The sequence below is a fragment of the Polyodon spathula genome, chromosome 6 (assembly GCF_017654505.1).
Source record: "Polyodon spathula isolate WHYD16114869_AA chromosome 6, ASM1765450v1, whole genome shotgun sequence".
Classification (NCBI taxonomy): domain Eukaryota; kingdom Metazoa; phylum Chordata; class Actinopteri; order Acipenseriformes; family Polyodontidae; genus Polyodon; species Polyodon spathula.
The window spans coordinates 48,188,224-48,208,511 of NC_054539.1; the positions used below are offsets into that span (position 1 = coordinate 48,188,224).

A 20,288-nucleotide genomic window follows, 5' to 3' on the forward strand; every position below is an offset into this window, starting at 1 on the left:
GATGCTGTCCAAATGGGTAACAGACAGTCAGGACTGCCTATGAGAGAGCCAACTTGTCCCCTCTAGAAAAGCTCACTGCCCATTCTACCAGGGGCATTACAACTTTGTGGGCTTTATTTCAGGGTGCATCTGTCAAGGACATTTGCAATGCAGCGGTGTGAGCTACTCCCCATTCCTTTTTACTAGGGTCTACAGGCTTAATGTCGTGGATCCTCAAAACCCTGGTTTTAGAACTAGTGTTTAAGGGCAGCTTCTGAGTCGACCCTCACAACACAGGCATAGAGGTGAGTTTCTCCCGAAGTTGTTTTTTTTTTTTTTTGCCCTAGCTACTTGTTACTGGGGTTCAATATGGTTACACACAAAAGCAGCCTCTCGGCTTAGCCTTGTAGCATTCCAGTCATTCTGCAATATTGCCCTTGCGACACCTTTGGTACACTCGCCCATAAGGTAATGGTTACATTTCATATTTGAAAGAGAACTTTGTTATCATAACCTTGGTTTCCTGAAATAGAAATGTAATCATTAACCTTCAAATTTGCTGCATCAATGATTGCAGCAGGCTTGAAGTTAAAATGACGTTGAGGTCTGTGACTGCAGTACTTTTATGTCCTTATCGTGGGCCATGACTGCTTCACAGGCTGTATGAGCAGCTTTTATATACGTTATTCAGGTTTTGGGTCTTTTTAAGTGGTTAATACACATATGGTAATGCTTACATTTCCATTTCAGGGAACCAGAGTTATGATAATAATGTTTTCTGTGTTTTGTATTTATTTATTTTATTTTTAAATAAGTGCACAAAATACAGTAATTAATCACTCACATTTTGGGGAAATGTTGTAACTGACTGGGGTTTTTTATTGAAACATTATAAAACCTGGCCATTGTATCACTTTTAATGTATTGTTTCTGATTGGACGTATTACTAGAGTGGGTGGAACAGAGATTCTGGTATCCAAAACATACTACTACCTTGTTTGAGCAATGATATCAATATTTCAGTTTGAATACTTCTATCTTTTTTTAAATTTTTATTAAAGGGAAGTGATGGACCTTGCTGGAAAGATCTGCTAAGAATAAAGAGCCCACATAAACTCCTGTATGCACTTGAAATAATTGAAGCTTTGGGAAAACCAAATAGGCGGATACGAAGAGAGTCCACGGTAAATCGCTTGAAGTGTTAACTTCCTGAAATTATTGTTGCTGAAACTTTTTCTGATTTTGTGCAGCCTTTTTATTTTTTTTTGTTCTAATCAACCTACAATTCAATGACAAACATTTAGATTAGACTTGTTTTTCAGTGTCTTCAAATGTTTTATTGAATTTTAGTATCACTATTGAGTGTTTAATAGATACAGATGATTTTTGTTGTAGGGAAGTTACAGTGACTTGTACCCTGACTCTGATGATTCAAGTGAAGATCAGATTGAAAACAGCAAAAACTCTTGGAGCTGTAAGGTGAGATGCCGTTTTTTACATATGTCTAATGACTTACTCGTTGTATTTGCCAAACTTCCCGTGGTACATATTAAAACCTAATGGACATTACTGTTCTGGACATTGTACAGTAGTCTTTAACTTTAATTAGATTGTCAGTCTACTATATGTTAGCACATGATAGAATGTTAATAATAAACTAAAGTAATTATCTAGTGGAAGGAATGTAACATGCAATGACTAATACATTTTGATAATTTTGATAATTTTTACTTTTTTTTTATATATAGTTTGTTTCTTCTGGGGGGCTTCAGCTATTGTTGGAAATTTTCAATTCTGCCATTCTGGAGCCTAAAGATCAGGAATCCTGGACAGTGGTATGTATGGATGCTATAAAACCCATGCATTGGGATATTTTTCCAGTTGCCACTCATAATTTCAAGTTTTGATATGTTACCCGCCGCCTGTAGACTGGTCAAGTTAGTCCCAGTTGTGGCTTATTTGACTTGCCCATTTTTAAAAGGCATTTATATTGAGCTGTTTTGTTTATAGCTATCTAAGTAACTGTCTGTCCCACATTTTAGCATGCAATAAAACATTACTTTTTTTCCTAGTGGCTGTTGGACTGTCTCGCTTGCCTTTTGAAGCTCGTCTGCCAGTTTGCAATTGATCCAGCAGATCTAGATTTGGCCTATCATGATGTCTTTGCCTGGTCGGGTGTAACTGAAAACCACCGAAAACGGGCTTGGCCAGGAAAATCACGCAAAGGAGCAGGAGACCATGTTAAGGGGCTTCATATACCTCGTCTCACAGAGGTAACAATAGTTTTATACTGCTGCATGCCTTTTGTGTTTATCATGCTTTTACTGAGTACTAAACCTTTTCTTTTTTTTTCTTTTAGGTATTTCTTAGTCTTGTCCAAGGAACCAACATGATCCATCGGTTAATAAGTGTTGCCTATACATATGACAACCTTGCTCACAGGTGAGTTAGTATTGGGAATAATTAAGGAGGGGTCTTTTAAACACTCAGTATTCCACAATGTGTTGCAGTAGTATAACCATATTGTATAAACTCCTAAGTCAGGATAATTGTTGGAGATGCATCATTAAACTGCAAACCTTTCTGTCTCAAATACCTTGAGATACAGACTATGTAAACACAGTATAGTTCATGCCCATTATATTTATATTTTGGATTAAAGTTCTTTTTATATATATATATATATATATATATATATATATATAGATATATATTATATATATAATATATATATTTCGGCCAAAGGTTTAATGACGTGTGTTTCGTTATAACATTATTGGTATGTGACCACATGATACCTCTGTTTGACTGGAAAAACACTTAAGCTTGCTAATATAAGTAACTTAAAGGTCAATGGCAACTGAATAATGCATCTGTTTTTAATTTTTTTTTTTTTTTTAGGAATTTGATCTTGTTCCATTAAAATTGTACTATATTAGGGACCATATATGCATGTCATTCATTTTACTTTATATTGTAAGGCATTGATTGATAAAGTTCTATAATATTAATCAAGTACTGTATGTTAGAAAAATAAAGTATTGTGTTTCTTTTTAGGGTACTGAAAGCCCAGTCTCATCACAGATCACGCCATGAGGGTAAGTGTGCATGCTTTTAGAGTTCACAATTGTAATGGCAGTCTTCTAAACAAAATAAAGTTTTTCACTCCCTCTTCAGGAGGGAGAAACATAACTCCTCCAAAGATTTGTTCTTCATGCTAAACCCAAAGGGTAGAATGAGTTTCCTAATTCTTGCCTTCCAAAGCTGACCCATGACCACTTTGTAGGATGCTTTAAAAAAAATAAAACTAAAAAAAAAACAACTCAATAATAATTAGAAGCTAGAACCTGACCTATTGAAACAAAATAATGAACAAAACCCAGTTTTTCATATTTGACACCTAATTTGGTAGAGCCATTTAAAGATGTATTTTGGAAGCTGTTTAGAGATTCAATTCCCCATGGTATTTGGTCATTGTAGATAACTTAGCTGCAATGTGATCTAAGTTAGTTACTCACATGTGTTTTCTTATTAGTTGATGTTTTTGTTACACTGTGGTATTTTTACATGTAGTGTTTAACAGAACAGCAATATAAGTGATTACATGATGTCTGTTTTCATTTTGTAGTTACTCATTACTCCATGTGGCTGCTTGTTAGTTGGGCACACTGCTGTTCAGTGGTAAAATCCAGCCTGGCAGACAGTGAGCATCTACATGACTGGCTGAAAAAGCTCACTCTTCTTGTCCCTGAAGTAAGTGGAATAAGACAGGAATATTTAAAAAACAAGTACATTTAAACTATTTTATATGTTGAAAATTCACTCATGGGTAATAGTTGGCAATTGTTGGCAAGTAACATATCAAAGGAGAAATTTCAAGAGAGCTTTATCTTCCAATATTCTCCTCTTTATGTTTGAGCCAAATTAAAGTTTTAATGGGATGTATCATGTATTGCAGTGGCTCAATTATGGTTTTATCTGAGTGCTCATAAGTATTTCAGATTTAACAGTTGGTTTGCTAGTGGTGTCTTGTTACTGTAGAAGATAGTATTGAAAAGTAAATGCTTTTTGCCTTCTGAGGAGAACCTGTACATTGTTCTTTTGGTTTGGTTTTTAGACTGCTGTGCGACATGAAGCCTGCAATGGACTGTACAAGCTGTCTCTGTCTGGACTGGAAGGGGGAGAATCTATTAATCGATCATTTTTGCTTCTGGCTGCTTCAACGCTGCTAAAGTTCCTCCCTGATGCTCAAGCTCTGAAACCTGTCAGGGTAGGCTTTGAAGGACTTCAACTTTAAAACAACTGCAGTTTTATTAAGGCCAATTAACTTTGTTATATCCAAAATGCTCCCCTCGGATTCTTTCAAGTGTTGATAGGAGATTGAGATTGCGCCCAAAACAGATCTTGATCTAAGAATGATTTTATCCTTTGATCGATGAGTTCTATTTATCAACAGGCGGAGGATTACGAGGATGAGCCAGTGCTTCGAACTGGATGCAAAGAGTATTTCTGGTTGCTGTGCAAACTGATAGACAATATTCATGTAAAGGATGCCAGTCAGGTATTTTTTTTTTCTATAGTAAATAAGTAATCTGCTGTTAAATACAAATCCAATGGCACTTTCTTACTGTTTTTTTTTAATTTTATTTAGACAACATTGCTGGATTTGGATGCCTTGGCAAGACACCTTGCTGACTGCATACGAAGGTTAGTCTTATGACATACTATTCCTTTACTATTGCTTTATGGATTAGGGTTGTAATATTTAAAAGGTGAAACTGCATATTTTCACAGTCTTATCTTTCCCTCAGCAGGGAGATTCTTGATCAGCAGGATGGCAATATAGAGGATGATGGGCTGACCGGTCTGCTAAGGCTTGCTACTAGTGTTGTTAAGCACAAACCTCCATTTAAATTTTCTCAGGAAGGACAAGTAAGTATAGAATTGTTGACTGCCACACTCACTGACACTTATGCTGTGGTATTCCCACATGTAATGTGATTGTATCCTTGACGGGATGTGCACAATGCTTACATACCATACTGTTGTGTTTTTTTTCAGGATTTTCTGAGGGATGTCTTTAATTTGTTGTTTCTACTACCAAGCCTTAAAGATAGACATCAGCCCAAGTGCAAGTCACATTCAGCAAGAGCGGCAGCTTATGATCTGCTGGTGGAAATGGTGAAGGGATCAGTGGAGAATTACAGGCTCCTGCATAACTCTGTTATGGCACAGCACATGCAGTGTAAGGGCTGTAGCATTGCATTTTTATACTAGGCACTTTTGTCAATGTACTGCATAAGAACGTTTTTTTAACATAAAAAGTGAAGGTCAATTAGAGTATTGTATTTAAATTCAGTTACAGTTAAATCTGAATATAAAGTTATAGTATTTTAGAAGTATATATTAATTTTCTTAGAACATTCATGAATCTTATTTTGTAGCATCTCACGCACCATACAAATGGGATTACTGGCCCCATGATGATGTCAGGGCAGAATGCAGGTTTGTGGGACTGACAAATCTGGGAGCAACCTGTTATCTGGCATCTACCATCCAGCAGCTTTATATGATCCCGGAGGCCAGACAGGCCATTTTTACAGCAAAGGTAAGGCTTTTCGACAAAGTGTCTTAACCTCTTAAGCCATAAAAAGTAAAATGAGGCATCCCACAAGGTTCTGTTCTTGGGCCAATTCTGTTCTCCCTCTATGTGCTGCCTTTGGGTGATGTTATCCGTACAGGCTTCAATTTTCATTGCTATGCAGATGATACCCAATTATGTTTACCTTTAAACCAGGTGGCACCTCAATCGCAAATATCCTTAATATCTGTCTGGCTGACTAAGCAATGGATGTCAAAAAAAATAAACAATTTATTGTTTAACTGATAAAACAGAGGTAATGTTATTGGGATTAAAAAATCAATTAAACATTACAAATTCTGATGTTCTTGCAGTTGACCCAGTGTCATTTTTGATCCAGATCTCTTATTCAAACCTCATTAGAAAAATAACTATTTTTTTTTTTTTTTCATTTAAGAAATATCGCTAAACTAAGACACTTTTTTTCCATGGACGATGGAGAGACTGATGCTTGTTTTCACAACATCCAGACTGGATTATTGAAATGCTCTGTTTTCTGGTATTCCCAGATATGTGTTATCCAGACTGCAGCTTGTGCAAAATGCTGCTGCCAGGGTTTTAACAAGAAGTAGAAGACATAACCATGTTACGTCGGTATTGGGAGCCCTACATTGGTTTCCTGTAAGGTTTAGGGTCGATTTTAAGCTCATGCTTATTACTTACAAAGGATTAAATGGTTTGGCTCCTTCATAGTTAAATGATATTTGAATCCCATATATACCTAGATGACACTGCGATCCCAGGATGCAGGATTGCTTACTGTCCTTTCAAAAAAGAACGCAGGTGCTAAAGAATTTGGTTTTAGGGTCCCTGAATTATGGAATTGGTTACATGTTTCCATAAGAGAGGCACCAACTGTTGCAGTTTTTAAAACACGATTGAAGACACACTTTAGCAATCAAAATATACTATAGAGAAGTCTCTCTTATCCGGTACTTGGTCAGGCTAAGCCTGCATCATGTACTACTAAGACGTTACTTAGTATGTTTATAGGATTGTCTTATTTAGCATTATATACTGTATTCATAACAACTGTTACTATTTTAATTCACTGAAAACTACTTAATAGAGTCAGTGGTTAGTTGAGTCAACAGTATATTGTGTTCATCAATTGCCTTGCCTTTGCTCAATCAATTCAAAATGAAGGTGTACAAACATTATCCCATATATAAGTTTTCACTGTATTTAGGTATGCTTGGAGTAAAATTTGTGAATTTGAATCGCTCAGTATCCATTAAATATTAAAATATAGAAAATGTGGTTTCAGAATTAGCTGTTGTGACCCATTGCCATAGATCAGAAACTGAAAATGAAAAAGACATTTAATTTCTCCTTCAGACAGGAAACCTTCCATTCATCACGAATAGGAACACCTTGTTTCCACACCTATTGGAACTATTATATCAAAGATCATCTGGGCCTGGGTAAATAGCGGTGCCATTTTGGGTCTCTACTGCAGAGATTATTCCCTTTTTTTGTTTGAGCAGATATTGAGACTTACGCTTCTCTCTAGCTCACAAAAAGCTATTTTTTTTTGTAATAGAATACAAAAAAGGGGGAATTAATGTACACTGTAGCGCCTTTTGGCATGTGTTTCCTCCACAGCCCTGGCTAAGTCACAGCATGACCATGCCTGGTTCATTTTACAGCTGTCAATCGTGTAATAGGAACATCCCAAGCTCAGACAGTCTGGGGCTTGAGCGCGTCTGGTCACACAGGAAGGACCCTGTGACTTTTGTGATGGCCTGGCTGGCCCAGACACATTCGACAGTTCTTCTCAAGACCGGCAAATGTTGACTGGCAACTGAACCCCCAGGTAGCACAGACCATCTGGGAGAGGTTGTGCACCCAGACAGTGGACCTTTTTGCCACAAAGGATTCCACCCTGTGTCATCGGTGGTTCTCCTTACTGGACCAGCAGGAGACTCGCTGGCCTCGCTGTACTTGTGAGTCCATGGTTACAACCCCGACTTGGCGCAACTGCCAGAATGTCTGATGAAGATCCGGTCCTCCTGGTGGTACCCAGATGGCCGAGGAGACATTTGGTTCCCTCTAATTCTGAGAATGTTAACAGGGAGGCCGTAAAGGCATTTTATCGACTGGTTCTGGATGGGCCCAGATGGGTTATGATATAATTCCATGAAAGGGTGTAGAAAAGAGAGTGTTCCCGTTATTGTCAAATGTCCGCTCCCTTTGAAGACTCTTGATTACTTGAGTAACCACAGTTATCTTTTTTAACAGTATGCTGAAGAGATAAAGCACAAGACAACCCTCCTGGAGCTTCAGAAGATGTTTACGTATCTCATGGTAAGTTTTCTTCGCTTGAAAGGTGTTTGTTCATTCAGTGTTGCAAATGCTTGTTTTCAGTTACTTAAATGGCTTGTTTTTTTTTTTATAAGGAGAGTGAACGGAAGGCATACAACCCCAGACCTTTTTGCAAAACCTACACCATGGATAAACAGCCCCTTAACACTGGCGAGCAGAAGGATATGACAGAATTCTTTACTGATCTCATTACAAAAATTGAGGAAATGTCACCAGACCTAGTATGTTTTGTTTTTTTTGTATACATTTTTTTTCTAAATTATTGCCTTTAGCCATAGTAACTTAGATTCTGATATTCTGCCTTGCGAAGATAAACGTTGTTGAGCCTGATCAATTGAAAAGAACATAAGTTTTGCATGATGTGGTGATAGTGGCTTACTGTGATGTTGAGTAGGGGTGTGCCAAAACTTGTATTTTTTTGAGCAATTACCTTTAAGAAATTTGACATTGGTATTAATTAAATAGAATGCATTTAGTTACTCAACACAAAACAGTGTGATCCCTCTGTTTCCCTTGTTTGCACAATCAATAACAATCTGACTGTTTAATAGAGAACTTAACATGATCAAACTAGCAAACTAATTTATATTTTGTAAGCGATTTGTCTTACCTTTCTTTTATCCCTTTGATACAAAATATTTTTCACTGTCCTTAGTTTCTTTATAAATTCATCATCACTGCGTGGATTGTGGGATTGTAGTCCTGGGCAAGGTGCTATCTCTGATTAAAACTCGACAAAGAATTACATGTCTCAATTTTCACAACTATATCTTAAGTGCATGGGACGAATCAGTTACGTTTGCTAGTTTTGCAACATTTTCATTGTCGGTTTACGACCTTGGTATGGCTGGAGGGCTGTAAAAATGTCAGCGCTCAATGCGGGAGTTAATTACCATTGATTGGTACTCAAAGCGAAGGGACAGGCAGCTTTTCTTGTTTTGAAATAAGCATGTGAATAAATACATAGTTTTTTTTTTTTAAATACCTGCCGACAAATACTTCTTAAAGGTAATTATGCAGAAAATACGAGAATGAGCACACCCCTAGTGCTGAGAGATGCACCGTATTATGAGGTGGTGTCATACCTACTTCAGGGAGAATTGCCGAGTTTTATCCTGACCATTTGTTCTTAGAAGTCTGCAAAACATTCTTGGTATGTTCATTTCTTTCAGAAAAACACAGTGAAAAGTTTGTTTGGAGGGGTTATCACCAACAATGTGGTGTCACTGGTAAGTCTACAAAAGTTTAATGTGATAAAATTGAATCAAGTATGTGCATGTAGCAGGGTTTTGTTTTTTTTCATAATTGTTAACTTTTTTTTTGTGTGGATACAGGACTGTGAACATGTAAGTCAAACTGCTGAAGAGTTCTACACTGTGAGGTGCCAAGTGGCTGACATGAAGAACATCTATGTGAGTTGAACTACAGGCTTCATTATGAGAGAATTTTTTCAGAAACCATGATGCATTATTTATTTTAGACTGCTTAATAAATGTGTCCACTGCATGTGAAAGCTAAAATACAGATTTAGAAGATGTCCACTGGTAAAACCGTGGTTATCATTTAGCACCAACACTGTCAAAAAGAACAATTTTGTTAACAGTAACATGATAGGGATGAAATACTGTTGTACTAAATGACCGACTCAAAACAGTTGGCATCTCCTGTTTTCACAGGAATCTCTTGATGAAGTTACTATCAAAGATACCTTGGAAGGGGACAACATGTACACATGCTCTCAATGTGGGAAGAAAGTGCGAGCAGAGAAGCGGTGAGGATGTGAAGAGATAGACGTTGATAAAAACATTTATATCTAGTACATCTTTTGAACGTGCAAAATTTTCAAACACTTTGCTGCAACTTGTGGATATTGTCCAATAAAATTGTTTTGTTTTTAGTATCCATGCCAAACTTCTAATAAGCCCAGCTAAACAAACACATTGGCCAAAAACTGCTAACTTAGACCTTTTACCAGCCTATTGTGCCTACTGTATTACAACATATATTCTTTTCAGAATAATGGCTTAAGATTAGTTAATTTTCATTTGATGGGTTCTATGCCAGACCATACACATTTCTTTAAACTTTTTTTTGTGTGTTTTACAGGGCATGTTTTAAAAAACTCCCTCGGATCTTGAGTTTTAACACCATGAGGTACACATTCAACATGGTGACAATGATGAAGGAGAAAGTGAATACTCACTTTTCCTTCCCACTGCGCCTTGACATGACTCCCTACACTGAGGACTTTCTCATGGGCAAATGTGACAGGAAAGATGGTATGTCATTGAGTGTTTAACCAAGTCACATGTATTCATCGTCTAAGAACAATATGGTGGACTAGAAGTAGCTATGCAGTGCTTTTGGACAAGTGTCATCATTCATCAAAATGAATAGTTTCACCCCTCTATCTCTGGTTTTGTTTTTTATTGTATGTGTGGTGTTTTTCTTCATTGTTAGCTAAATTATTTTATTTTTTGTGTGTTTTTTTTTTTCTTTTAGGTTTCAGGGACGAGGGAGAAGCTAAGCCAGCAGAGAGTTATGAGTATGATCTGATCGGAGTAACGGTTCACACAGGCACCGCTGATGGAGGGCATTACTACAGCTTTATCAGAGATATAGTCAATCCGCATGCTTACAAAAATAATAAATGGCAAGTTACCAGATAGCATAATTCCTATTATGTGAAATTAAATTCCTTTTTGTTTTTATCAATAAATGTATGTATTATGTAATTTCTTTTTTACATTTTATAATTAGATGTGTCATTTGGTTGGATATAATAAACCGATTCCATTTATTTTACTTTAATCCATTTGTTTTAGCCTGTCACATTATAAAATATATACTCTACATTTAAACTTTTAAACTTGTTTTTAATAGGTATCTTTTCAATGATGCAGAAGTTAAGACATTTGACTCGGCTCAGCTTGCCTCTGAATGTTTTGGAGGTGAAATGACGGTAAGCTGTCAATCTGCTCACGCTTTCTGTAGTTTTTTTTTTTTCCTTTTTTAACCTCTTCAATAATAAATACCCTATCAAAAATGCCATGGTATACTATAACCAAAGTATACCTCACCCTCTTGTATTGCATAAAACATATACATGTATATGACATGTATAACAGTCAATCTCTACAAATGTGTGTTAGTTAACTTTTTATTACGATGTACTTTGAACAATACATGCAGGTGCAAGAACACTGAACCAGTTGCATTGCTGTCATACATTAAGTTCTGTCTTTCATAGTTACAGCATGTATTTGATGCCCTTAATATTTAATTGTAAAACATGGCAACTTTGTAAGAAAAAAATAACTGAATCCCTGTCTCTTGATGTTTTAATTATAATATAGGAAGGATTCAAGCTCTTATTTCATTTCTATCTTTTACAGACCAAGACCTATGATTCTGTTACTGATAAATTCATGGACTTCTCCTTTGAGAAGGTAAAGTGTTTTTCTTGTTGTTATAAGATCATATAAATATTTCCGGAGCTGTAATCCAATGCTCACATACATTTATTGAATGCTTAGACCCACAGTGCCTACATGCTGTTTTATAAGCGGGTGGAAATGGAGGAGGAGAATGGAAGAGAGTGTAAATTTGATGTTTCTTCAGATTTACTTGAGGTATGTTACTTTTTTGTTGGAATAACAGACTGCAAAGTAAACTGTAAATAATGTCAGTAGAAAATTAAACATATAATAGTGATTTCTTAAATGTTGTAGAATATCCAATTTAAAAAAAAAAAAAAGCAGCAGCAGGCAGTTTTTATGACCAACCTTTTAAAATCTATTGGAATAACTAAACATAGTGTCTTGATTGCAGTGGATCTGGCATGACAACATGCAGTTTCTTCAGGACAAGAACATATTTGAGCACACTTATTTTGGGTGAGTCAATGTGTTGTTAATATATTTGGCTCAGGTTAGGCATGAAGATAAGATGCGTGACTAAAAGCTGTTTTTGTTTTTTATTCATAATTTGACAATTTTCATCCCTTTTTGGGTTTAAGTTCAACAACAACTTTATAAAATGTTGTTACTGTTATTTAAGCACTGGTAATAATCTGAAGCAGTCGTATTTCAAAATAACAGAAGACAGTTTTTACTTCAGTGAAGTAGCTAGAATGTTTTTTTCATTAAAATGTGTCGTTTTATTGAAATACATTTTTAGCTTTCATATGAAGCTTGTGTAGGCTAATACTCATTCTATCAAACCAAGTAGGACTTTGCTTGCACTGTTTAAGATGTTTTTCAAGTCAAGTAAGCTTATTTGTGTATAAAAAATGACAATAGTTTCATCTTACTTTAAAGGCACGTACCTGAAATCGTAAGGTAGTTAAAATATGTTTGCTTATACACTCCCAGTCGTTCTACACCCTTGTTAAAGATATACATTATGTGCTCAATTCAAAGCCAGTGTAAAAGCGGTTTTTGCTTCAGAACAAAGACTTTTTATATAGTAAACCAGTGCTTCTGACATGGCAAATATTTTGAACTGCCTTACGTGGGGAATAATTACCTTCAAAAGAACAGTACTTTGTTTAACACTTTCCTTTAATAAGTGCCTTTGCACTGTGCAAAGATGCCATTGGTACTGGTTGTGCCATTTGGTGCTATTTGCATGTATTTATAATTTTAATGCATGCTCAGTATATACACATTAAACATTTTATGCTGAGACACCTGCCCAATTTTGTAGTTTTGCTGTAACTAAATTTTTAATTGTAAAATCTTAATTTAAAAAAAAAAAATGAAATAAATTTGCCTCTCTACGCTCATCCAGTTAGTTGTTCAGTTTTCCCCCCTACTTTTTAACAAAGTTAGGCGTCTAAGACACAATGCTTCTGACATTCATTAAAACACTGAATTGTTGTACTGCTTTTAGAATGAAACTCTCACCTATAGGTACTAAAACTGACTCTTGTTACTGAATAAGACAGTTTGCTGGTCCAGAGCTTATCTGTACACAGTGAGTATAATTTAGGTGGTTGTTATTACATGGTTAAATAAACTGTTAATGCAAAAGCTTTATTTTTGTTATAGTTGGTTATTAGTTGTCAACATTGACAATTTTCAAAGATCTAATTTTAAAGAGTTCATTTTCAAAATGGTCCTTGAAAAGTCCTTGAAATTTGTATCAGAAAAAACTGTATGAACCCTGTATTAAGACCACTGATTTGAGTTAAGCAGAGATTGTGTGTGATTTTTGTAGCTGAGGTTTTATAAAATTATGTTAATTGGGCATATATGTAAAAGGTTTGATGAGCAACATTTTAAAAACTATGTTTGCTAACTTGCCTCATGTGGTTTATCAGGTTGATCCATCTGGTAAAATGACAAGTTGCAAGTGAAGTAGTTTCTGAATTTTTTTTTTTCTACAGTGAAGTTCAAATTTGCTTCTGAAAGTGGTCCAAAATGGCTCAGAATGCATCTGGTTTTGCCTCAGGAGTTTGTCAAAATGATCATTGGCCAGTTTCGCCCATGAAAATATATATATGTTTACATTTAAATATGCACGTAATAATTTGCTGTGTGAGGTCTTTCGGAATTTGTGTATCTTTTAAACGACATGCGAAGAAAATATCTGGAACAATCTGGAATAGATTTCACACTGGTAAGAATTATGGGCTTTATATTATTTAAGTGCAGTTGGCAAGTGGGCGGACCTGGTTTAGATGTTACTTGTGTTTTGTAAAACTATCGTGTACAAATAATATCCATCTTCTGCTGTAAATAACTGTATTCATAACAATGTATGCCGTACACACAATTACGCAACTTTATTAATTTCCCCATCTATGCATTTGATCAACTGTTGTACTTATAAAGCCCATTATTGACTCAGTTGGTATTTAATTTATTTAAACATAAAAAAAAGGAAAAACAGTTTTCTTAAATATAAAGCCCATATTTCACATCTATGTTTATTAATGTATTCCAGGTCATTTAGTATTTTTAAAAGCATCTTTGTCAGGTTTGAAACATATACTCAGATATTCGGAATACCAACAGTAAAATAAGTGCATATTCAAATATAAAACATGTTGGACTAAATTACTTCCAGGAATTTACGAAGTGTGAAGTGTAGGCCTATGTATTTATTTTTTTAAGTCTCATACAAATCTTTATTTCTCACAGCAGCATTAAAATTTAATACAGCCGCATTACAAATCGCAGTTCCCATATAAATCTTAAATGAGTTCTTTATTGTAAAGGCTGAAATATAAAAATAGTAATGTTTATGATTAGAATGAAACATATATTGAAATTGTTCAGTGAATGTAAATAATTCTAAATAAAGAACAGCTTTTTGTTCATCAGACTTTCATCAAAGGCAATAGCTAGAGTTATCGTTTTCTTAGAGAATGCCCTGATTTGTGATTTCTGATTTGCTAGCAGCTTTTTGACTCGTTTTCTTTATTGGTCAAGGTTAATGGAATTGCACCAGCTCAAACTCCTTTCAAAATCACAACGTGAAGGAGACCGTGCAATCCAGTGCAAATATAAAGCAGTTTGCCCTTACGTTTTCTGTTTTACTGCATTTACTTAGGGTCAGGCCCCAGGTGACATAGCTTATTGATTCCCTACCAGGTGCCCCAGACAGACCTTTTTTTCTTTCTTTTCTACCAACTATAATGGAGTGCTGTAAAAGTTTGGTAACAATTTAAATACATTCATTTTCATTTCACTGTGTCTGATTTCAGGTTCATGTGGCAATTGTGTAGCAGCATTCCTAGCACGTTACCAGATCCAAAAGCAATTTCTCTGATGACTGCAAAGGTGAGATTCTGTGTAAAAGAATAACTTTTCGTAGTGTTTTAAATGTACTCAGAATTTTGGGGGTAGGGGGCTTACATTTCAACACAACATGAAAGCATGTTAAAAACTCCATTACATGTGTAAGTTACTGTCTCACAAAAATACATTGCTATTATTTAGTGCATAACATCTTACAGAAAATGTTTGTTTTCACTTGCAGCTAAGTACATCTTTTGTCCTGGAGACATTTATACATTCAAAAGAAAAGGTAAGTTTACAGTGCATTTTTCCTTCCATTTAAGAGTATGGCCAATTTTTTAATGTTGTGTTTTCAGATTGTAGTCTTTTGTTAGCTTTTCATTGTGCACTTTCATAAGAAAAATACATAGGGGCAAATATTCAAAGGTCTTGCGAATTTTCTCATCTTTCTAGCAACTCTGCTTGCACAACACAATGTTTTGCGTAAAATCGCAAGCGAGTGAAATCTTAGAGTTGTGGAGAAACTGCAATTATCACAGCGCTGTGGAAATTAATAAATTAACATGAGTTAACACAGGAAATCAACCACAACTCTCTCTCCAGGTATATAACCATTGCAACTTGGCACGTTATTTGAGCTTGATGAGGCATAGCCCCAGCACCTCTTCAGCTATGAAAGTTAAAAATATAATTGAAATGTTTTGCTCTCAAATGCATTTTATTACAATTCTCAACACAGTTGTATCCATTCTGCAAGTTCTTGCGTGCGCTAAACCGAGACAGTCCACACCCAGCGTCATTTAATTACTTTACCATTTATGTGACATAAAGATGTCACTGGCTGCGAAAGAAGGACTGCGACTCTATTGTCGTGTTATATACACAAATGAAAAAAGCTTAATTGATTTGAAAAACAGTACAAGCAAATTCCTACACTACTTGGTTGATTGGAATGAGTAGTACACCACAAGCTTAAATATGAAAGCTGAACATCAGTTTCAATAAACACGTTTTTAATGAAAACAAATATTGTAGCCTAATTCACTGAAGTGAAAACTGGCTTCTGTTATTTTTAAATACCACTGCTTCCGATTATACTACTGCTTAATAACGGGAACGATATTTTATTTAGGGTTAGTTCATGCCTGCCTGTATATATATATTATATATTCAAAAAATATATAAAAACAATAACAACGGTCTGGTTCTTTCCTTTTTTCAATGACTAGTACTTAATTAATAGAGAATAAAAATAAACCAAGTTAACAACTATCTAGCCTAATCAGAAATGTATGTTGTATTTATTTCTTTCTTTCTTCTGCATTTGCCTTTAATTTATTTTTTCTGCACATACCACTGCTTTGCATATATGATGTAGAATATTTGATTATAAAATCTAACACTATTACGTGCAATGCTCTTTCAAATAAAGTTGTTATGATTTTGAATATGCGCTTCTTAAGAACGGTGTTATTGTCATTATTTGCAAATTAAGCACTGGTAAATTGGTATTGTTTAAAATAAACCACAAATAAATTTAAATGTTTGAGTTGGATATAAACCAAAATGTTATTATGTTTAATCAAAGTATAAATCGACTTAGGACTTCTTCAGTAGACAAGTCAAGGAATTGTTGTACATTGTCTTCATATTCTGCCCGCATGATATTTCCTCTTTTTTTACTGCTCTGCTAGCATTTGCAGATATAGCTGTCTGAAAGCCATGCTAACTCTTTATAGAAACTGAGATTGTCCTGAAATACTTTGTGTGAAATAATTAAGAGTAGTGTAACCAATCTTAAGAGATTTCCATGCAACAAAGTAATTTTTGAACAAGTTAACTTTTGAATTTAGCTTGTGGTGGTGAACTTGCAGGATTATTCATTACACCTCCCCCAAATTTGAGGGGAAAGCTCTTGCGAGAGAACAACTCGCAAACCAATTTTTTCCCAATGTAGCATCTATTTTGAATTTCACTCAGAAGCGCCACTTTTTTTGCAAAAAGGACTTGCGGAAAAAAAAAATCTCTACAACTCCCCATGCGACACACGCAAGGCGTTTGAATATTTGGCCCATAATTCTTATCTTTGCAGCTATAAATTGAGACTGTTCATTAGGATTCAAAAGTTTCAGTGGATTCATAATTTTCTAATTATTATTTTGTAGCCCACCATGCTGCAGTGGATTGAACTGTTAACAAAACAGTTTAACAACAGCCAAGCAGCTTGTGAGGTAACTATCGACTTCCTGTCTGATCTTAAGAGTTTTCATTTGTGGTTCATAAGCTTCAGTAAAGCTTAATGTCAAATGCTCTTCTCCTAAAGGTGTGTCTAGAGTGGTGTTTTCAGTGCTCAATATACATATCTCTGAATACACCTTTGTTGATTAGAGCAGTGTACTTCAATTCTCAACAAGTTGATGTGGCATAAACCATTCTGTTTGATTGATTCACAGTACAAAGTGTGATGCTGTAATTCTCATTTGTTTTCAGTGGTTTTTGGACCGAATGGCTGATGATGACTGGTGGCCCATGCAGATATTAATCAAGTGCCCAAATCAGATTGTACGGCAGGTAAAAAAAAAAAAAAAAAAAAAAAAAAAAAAAAAATACTAATAATAATAACAACATGAATTGCTCGAATCTGTGAACTGCAGTTTTTGCTTTTACTTTGGTATTGCTGGTGAATCCACAGATATGAATATATTTCAGATATGTAAGCCTCCCCCATAATGAGTTTTTCCAGTGCACAGAGAAGTGACATTTACATGGAGGATTCCGTATTTATTCACAAAAAAATGTAGTATCCAGTTTTGTTTTCACTGTACTTAAATGTTTATATAATTAGCTTTGTTACCCATTTCAGATGTTCCAGCGTCTTTGTATTCATGTGATTCAGAGATTGAGACCGGTACATGCACATCTCTATTTACAGCCAGGAATGGAAGATGGGTATGTTCAGGATTTGTGAGAAAAATACACACCTACATTAATAGGCCCTTGAAAATATAGAGATGGAAAGAGATTTAAAGCACACTTCTTTAGTTTCCCCACTTTCCCTTTTTTGTCAGAAATGCCTTTACAGTGACACTTGGGGGTCCCTCCCCCCAGCCTACATAGTGTAATAAAAAGTGTTCATTTCCTAGAACTATATCAAAATCATGATTTTTTTTTTTTTTTTTTTTTTAACCATTCTATGGAGAATGCTACCTCTCCTGCTGTGCCATTGTAAACATTGAACCCTTACAACCAATAAAATCTTTGTTTATTTTTTTACCATCACATAACATTAGAATATATAAGCTTCAATGCAGTGATAAAATAACAATTTAAGCTCGGATATTAAAAACATGTAGCAGCTAGAGAATGTTACTCTTCGTCACTCTTTTGTGGCAAGGTTTTACAATTAAGATTTTTTAGATATAATTATGGCCCAATTTAACAGGATCTATCTCTGTCACTTTGTTTACAGTTCTGATGACATGGATGGCCCGGTGGAAGATATTGGTAGTCGCTCTTGTGTGACTCGCTTTGTAAAGACTCTGCTGTCCATAATGGAGCATGGAGTGAAACCTCACAGCAAACATCTCACTGAGTACTTTGCCTTCCTGTATGAATTTGCCAAGATGGGAGAGGAGGAAGTAAGTAGAATTGTAAGACCCCTCATTAAGTTTAAAAAAAACAAAAAAAAAAAAAACACATTTGTATGTTTACATCTGATGGCAATTTGCTGATACTTTTATCTCTTCCTCCTGCACAACAGAGCCAGTTTCTTCTGTCGTTGCAAACCATTTCAATAATGGTGCATTTCTACATGGGGACAAAAGGACCTGAAAATGTAAGTACATCAGGGGGGAAAACTTGGCATATTTACTACCTTCTAGCCATCATAATCGTGTGTTATAGTAGAGGTAGTCAGTGATGGTACTAGACATGCTAACAGTAAGAGTTTTATATTTCTATCCTCAGGGTTGAAAGAATTCTTGAAAGAACACTTTTTGTATAGTTGATCCCATGGTTTTTTTTAATGCACAGTGTTTGATTTAATGTGCTGATGTCCTTAGCCTCCAGTGGAAGTGTTGTCTGAAGAGGAAGGTGAGGAGGAGGAAGAGGAAGAGGACATTCTGTCTTTAGCAGAAGAGAAATACCGACCTGCAGCACTCGAAAAGATGATAGCTTTGATAGCACTTCTTGTTGAGCAGTCACGGTCTGAGAGGTGAGTCTTGGCCTGCGTACAGTAGCTTGACTCTTAATAGAAATAGTAACAATGCAATCTCAATATGGAGGACAGCATACTGCTGTTTCCTGATGTTCTAAAATAGAGCCAGATTTGTGTAATATAAAGACGTTTTGAGCGGTAAATTAAAAAAAATAATTTAAGAGCAACTTTAATTGCTTATGTTACAGCTGGACTAATCAACCACTGTTTTTTATTTTTTAGACATCTTACGTTATCTCAGAATGACATGGCTGCTTTGACTGGAGGAAAGGTAGGAAAAATGAGCTGATGGAAAATATTTGTATTTTTATTTAAGTTTTTTAATTTCTTAAAAATATGTATACATTTTATTTCTCCTGTAGGGCTTTCCGTTCATGTTTCAACACATACGAGATGGAATTAACATCAGACAAACATGCAATCTAATCTTTAGCCTCTGTCGGTACAACAATAGGCTTGCAGAACACGTGTGTATTTCTACTTTTAAAGACCCACATTCTTCATTTTACTTCTTTTACGTACCTGAACTCTTCAACAGAATATTAACATATCGTTTACCTTTTTTTCTTAGATTGTTTCTATGCTTTTTACATCAATCGCAAAGTTGACTCCTGAGGTATGTGATAAATTAATTTTGAATATGAATTTATCGTGGGGGAAGGGGCATGATATTTGTTTTACAGGGTGTATGTTGGCAAAGAGGTTAAACCCATTATAAATATATAGTTGTGTTGTTAAACTGTATACATGCATGCATGTAGGTAGGTAACATTCAAAGGGGGTGCTTTTACAGAGATGCCAACTGCTACGATTTGGCCGTAGCAGCTACTATTTTGGAAGTTATGCTACGGCAAAGGGGTATAATACTACGATTTTTATTAAATAAATAAATAAATGAATGATGGATACTCTCTGAACATTTATGAAATATTATTTCAATATCATGTATCTTTTTCTGTTTAATTTTTATTTTAACAGATTAATGGTTCAGAAGATTTAGAAGTGAGTAGTTTTAAATTTACAGTATAATCGTAAAGTATATATCGAAAAACTACTCACTTCTAAATCTTTTGTAGTCATTTTTGTATTACTTTAGTATAAAAACATGTTAATTTGGATTCATATGTTGTTTCTTTCTGACTTTATGTGAACGAAAATACACACATTTGCCCGTTTTCCCATTGGAAATAGTGATATTTTGAAATATCACTGTCCTGGTCACAAAAGCAAAGTTTGTGGGGAATAATAGCCATTTTCTATACTTTTGAGGCATAATCAATTAGGAAATAACACTTACTTACCCAGGAACAAAAAAAATAAATAATAATAATAATAATTTGTTACACGGTGTAGTTGCCGAGAACAGAGGTGTTCTCATTTT

General features: G+C 35.2%; 1 protein-coding gene across 4 annotated transcripts in view; it reads left to right on the top strand.

Moving 5' to 3' along the window:
- Positions 1-20,288, top strand: part of usp34 (ubiquitin specific peptidase 34) — an 82,743-nt gene that overhangs the window by 52,056 nt on the left and 10,399 nt on the right. For 2 of the 4 annotated variants that reach the window (XM_041253014.1, XM_041253015.1), the window contains 35 exons: positions 1,041-1,163; positions 1,375-1,458; positions 1,728-1,814; positions 2,052-2,252; positions 2,339-2,421; positions 3,037-3,077; positions 3,608-3,732; positions 4,097-4,249; positions 4,436-4,540; positions 4,631-4,686; positions 4,791-4,911; positions 5,041-5,224; positions 5,424-5,587; positions 7,862-7,927; positions 8,020-8,166; positions 9,118-9,174; positions 9,280-9,357; positions 9,622-9,716; positions 10,052-10,224; positions 10,448-10,598; positions 10,829-10,907; positions 11,341-11,394; positions 11,482-11,577; positions 11,777-11,841; positions 14,658-14,733; positions 14,933-14,980; positions 16,857-16,922; positions 17,182-17,262; positions 17,555-17,640; positions 18,161-18,329; positions 18,452-18,526; positions 18,753-18,904; positions 19,130-19,178; positions 19,270-19,374; positions 19,479-19,523. In XM_041253014.1, coding sequence (XP_041108948.1) covers positions 1,041-1,163; positions 1,375-1,458; positions 1,728-1,814; positions 2,052-2,252; positions 2,339-2,421; positions 3,037-3,077; positions 3,608-3,732; positions 4,097-4,249; positions 4,436-4,540; positions 4,631-4,686; positions 4,791-4,911; positions 5,041-5,224; positions 5,424-5,587; positions 7,862-7,927; positions 8,020-8,166; positions 9,118-9,174; positions 9,280-9,357; positions 9,622-9,716; positions 10,052-10,224; positions 10,448-10,598; positions 10,829-10,907; positions 11,341-11,394; positions 11,482-11,577; positions 11,777-11,841; positions 14,658-14,733; positions 14,933-14,980; positions 16,857-16,922; positions 17,182-17,262; positions 17,555-17,640; positions 18,161-18,329; positions 18,452-18,526; positions 18,753-18,904; positions 19,130-19,178; positions 19,270-19,374; positions 19,479-19,523 — 3,540 coding nt within the window. Of the gene's footprint in view, positions 1-1,040; positions 1,164-1,374; positions 1,459-1,727; positions 1,815-2,051; positions 2,253-2,338; positions 2,422-3,036; positions 3,078-3,607; positions 3,733-4,096; positions 4,250-4,435; positions 4,541-4,630; positions 4,687-4,790; positions 4,912-5,040; positions 5,225-5,423; positions 5,588-7,861; positions 7,928-8,019; positions 8,167-9,117; positions 9,175-9,279; positions 9,358-9,621; positions 9,717-10,051; positions 10,225-10,447; positions 10,599-10,828; positions 10,908-11,340; positions 11,395-11,481; positions 11,578-11,776; positions 11,842-14,657; positions 14,734-14,932; positions 14,981-16,856; positions 16,923-17,181; positions 17,263-17,554; positions 17,641-18,160; positions 18,342-18,451; positions 18,527-18,752; positions 18,905-19,129; positions 19,179-19,269; positions 19,375-19,478; positions 19,524-20,288 lie in introns of all 4 variants that reach the window. The other 2 variants (XM_041253012.1, XM_041253013.1) reach the window with 2 other exon arrangements.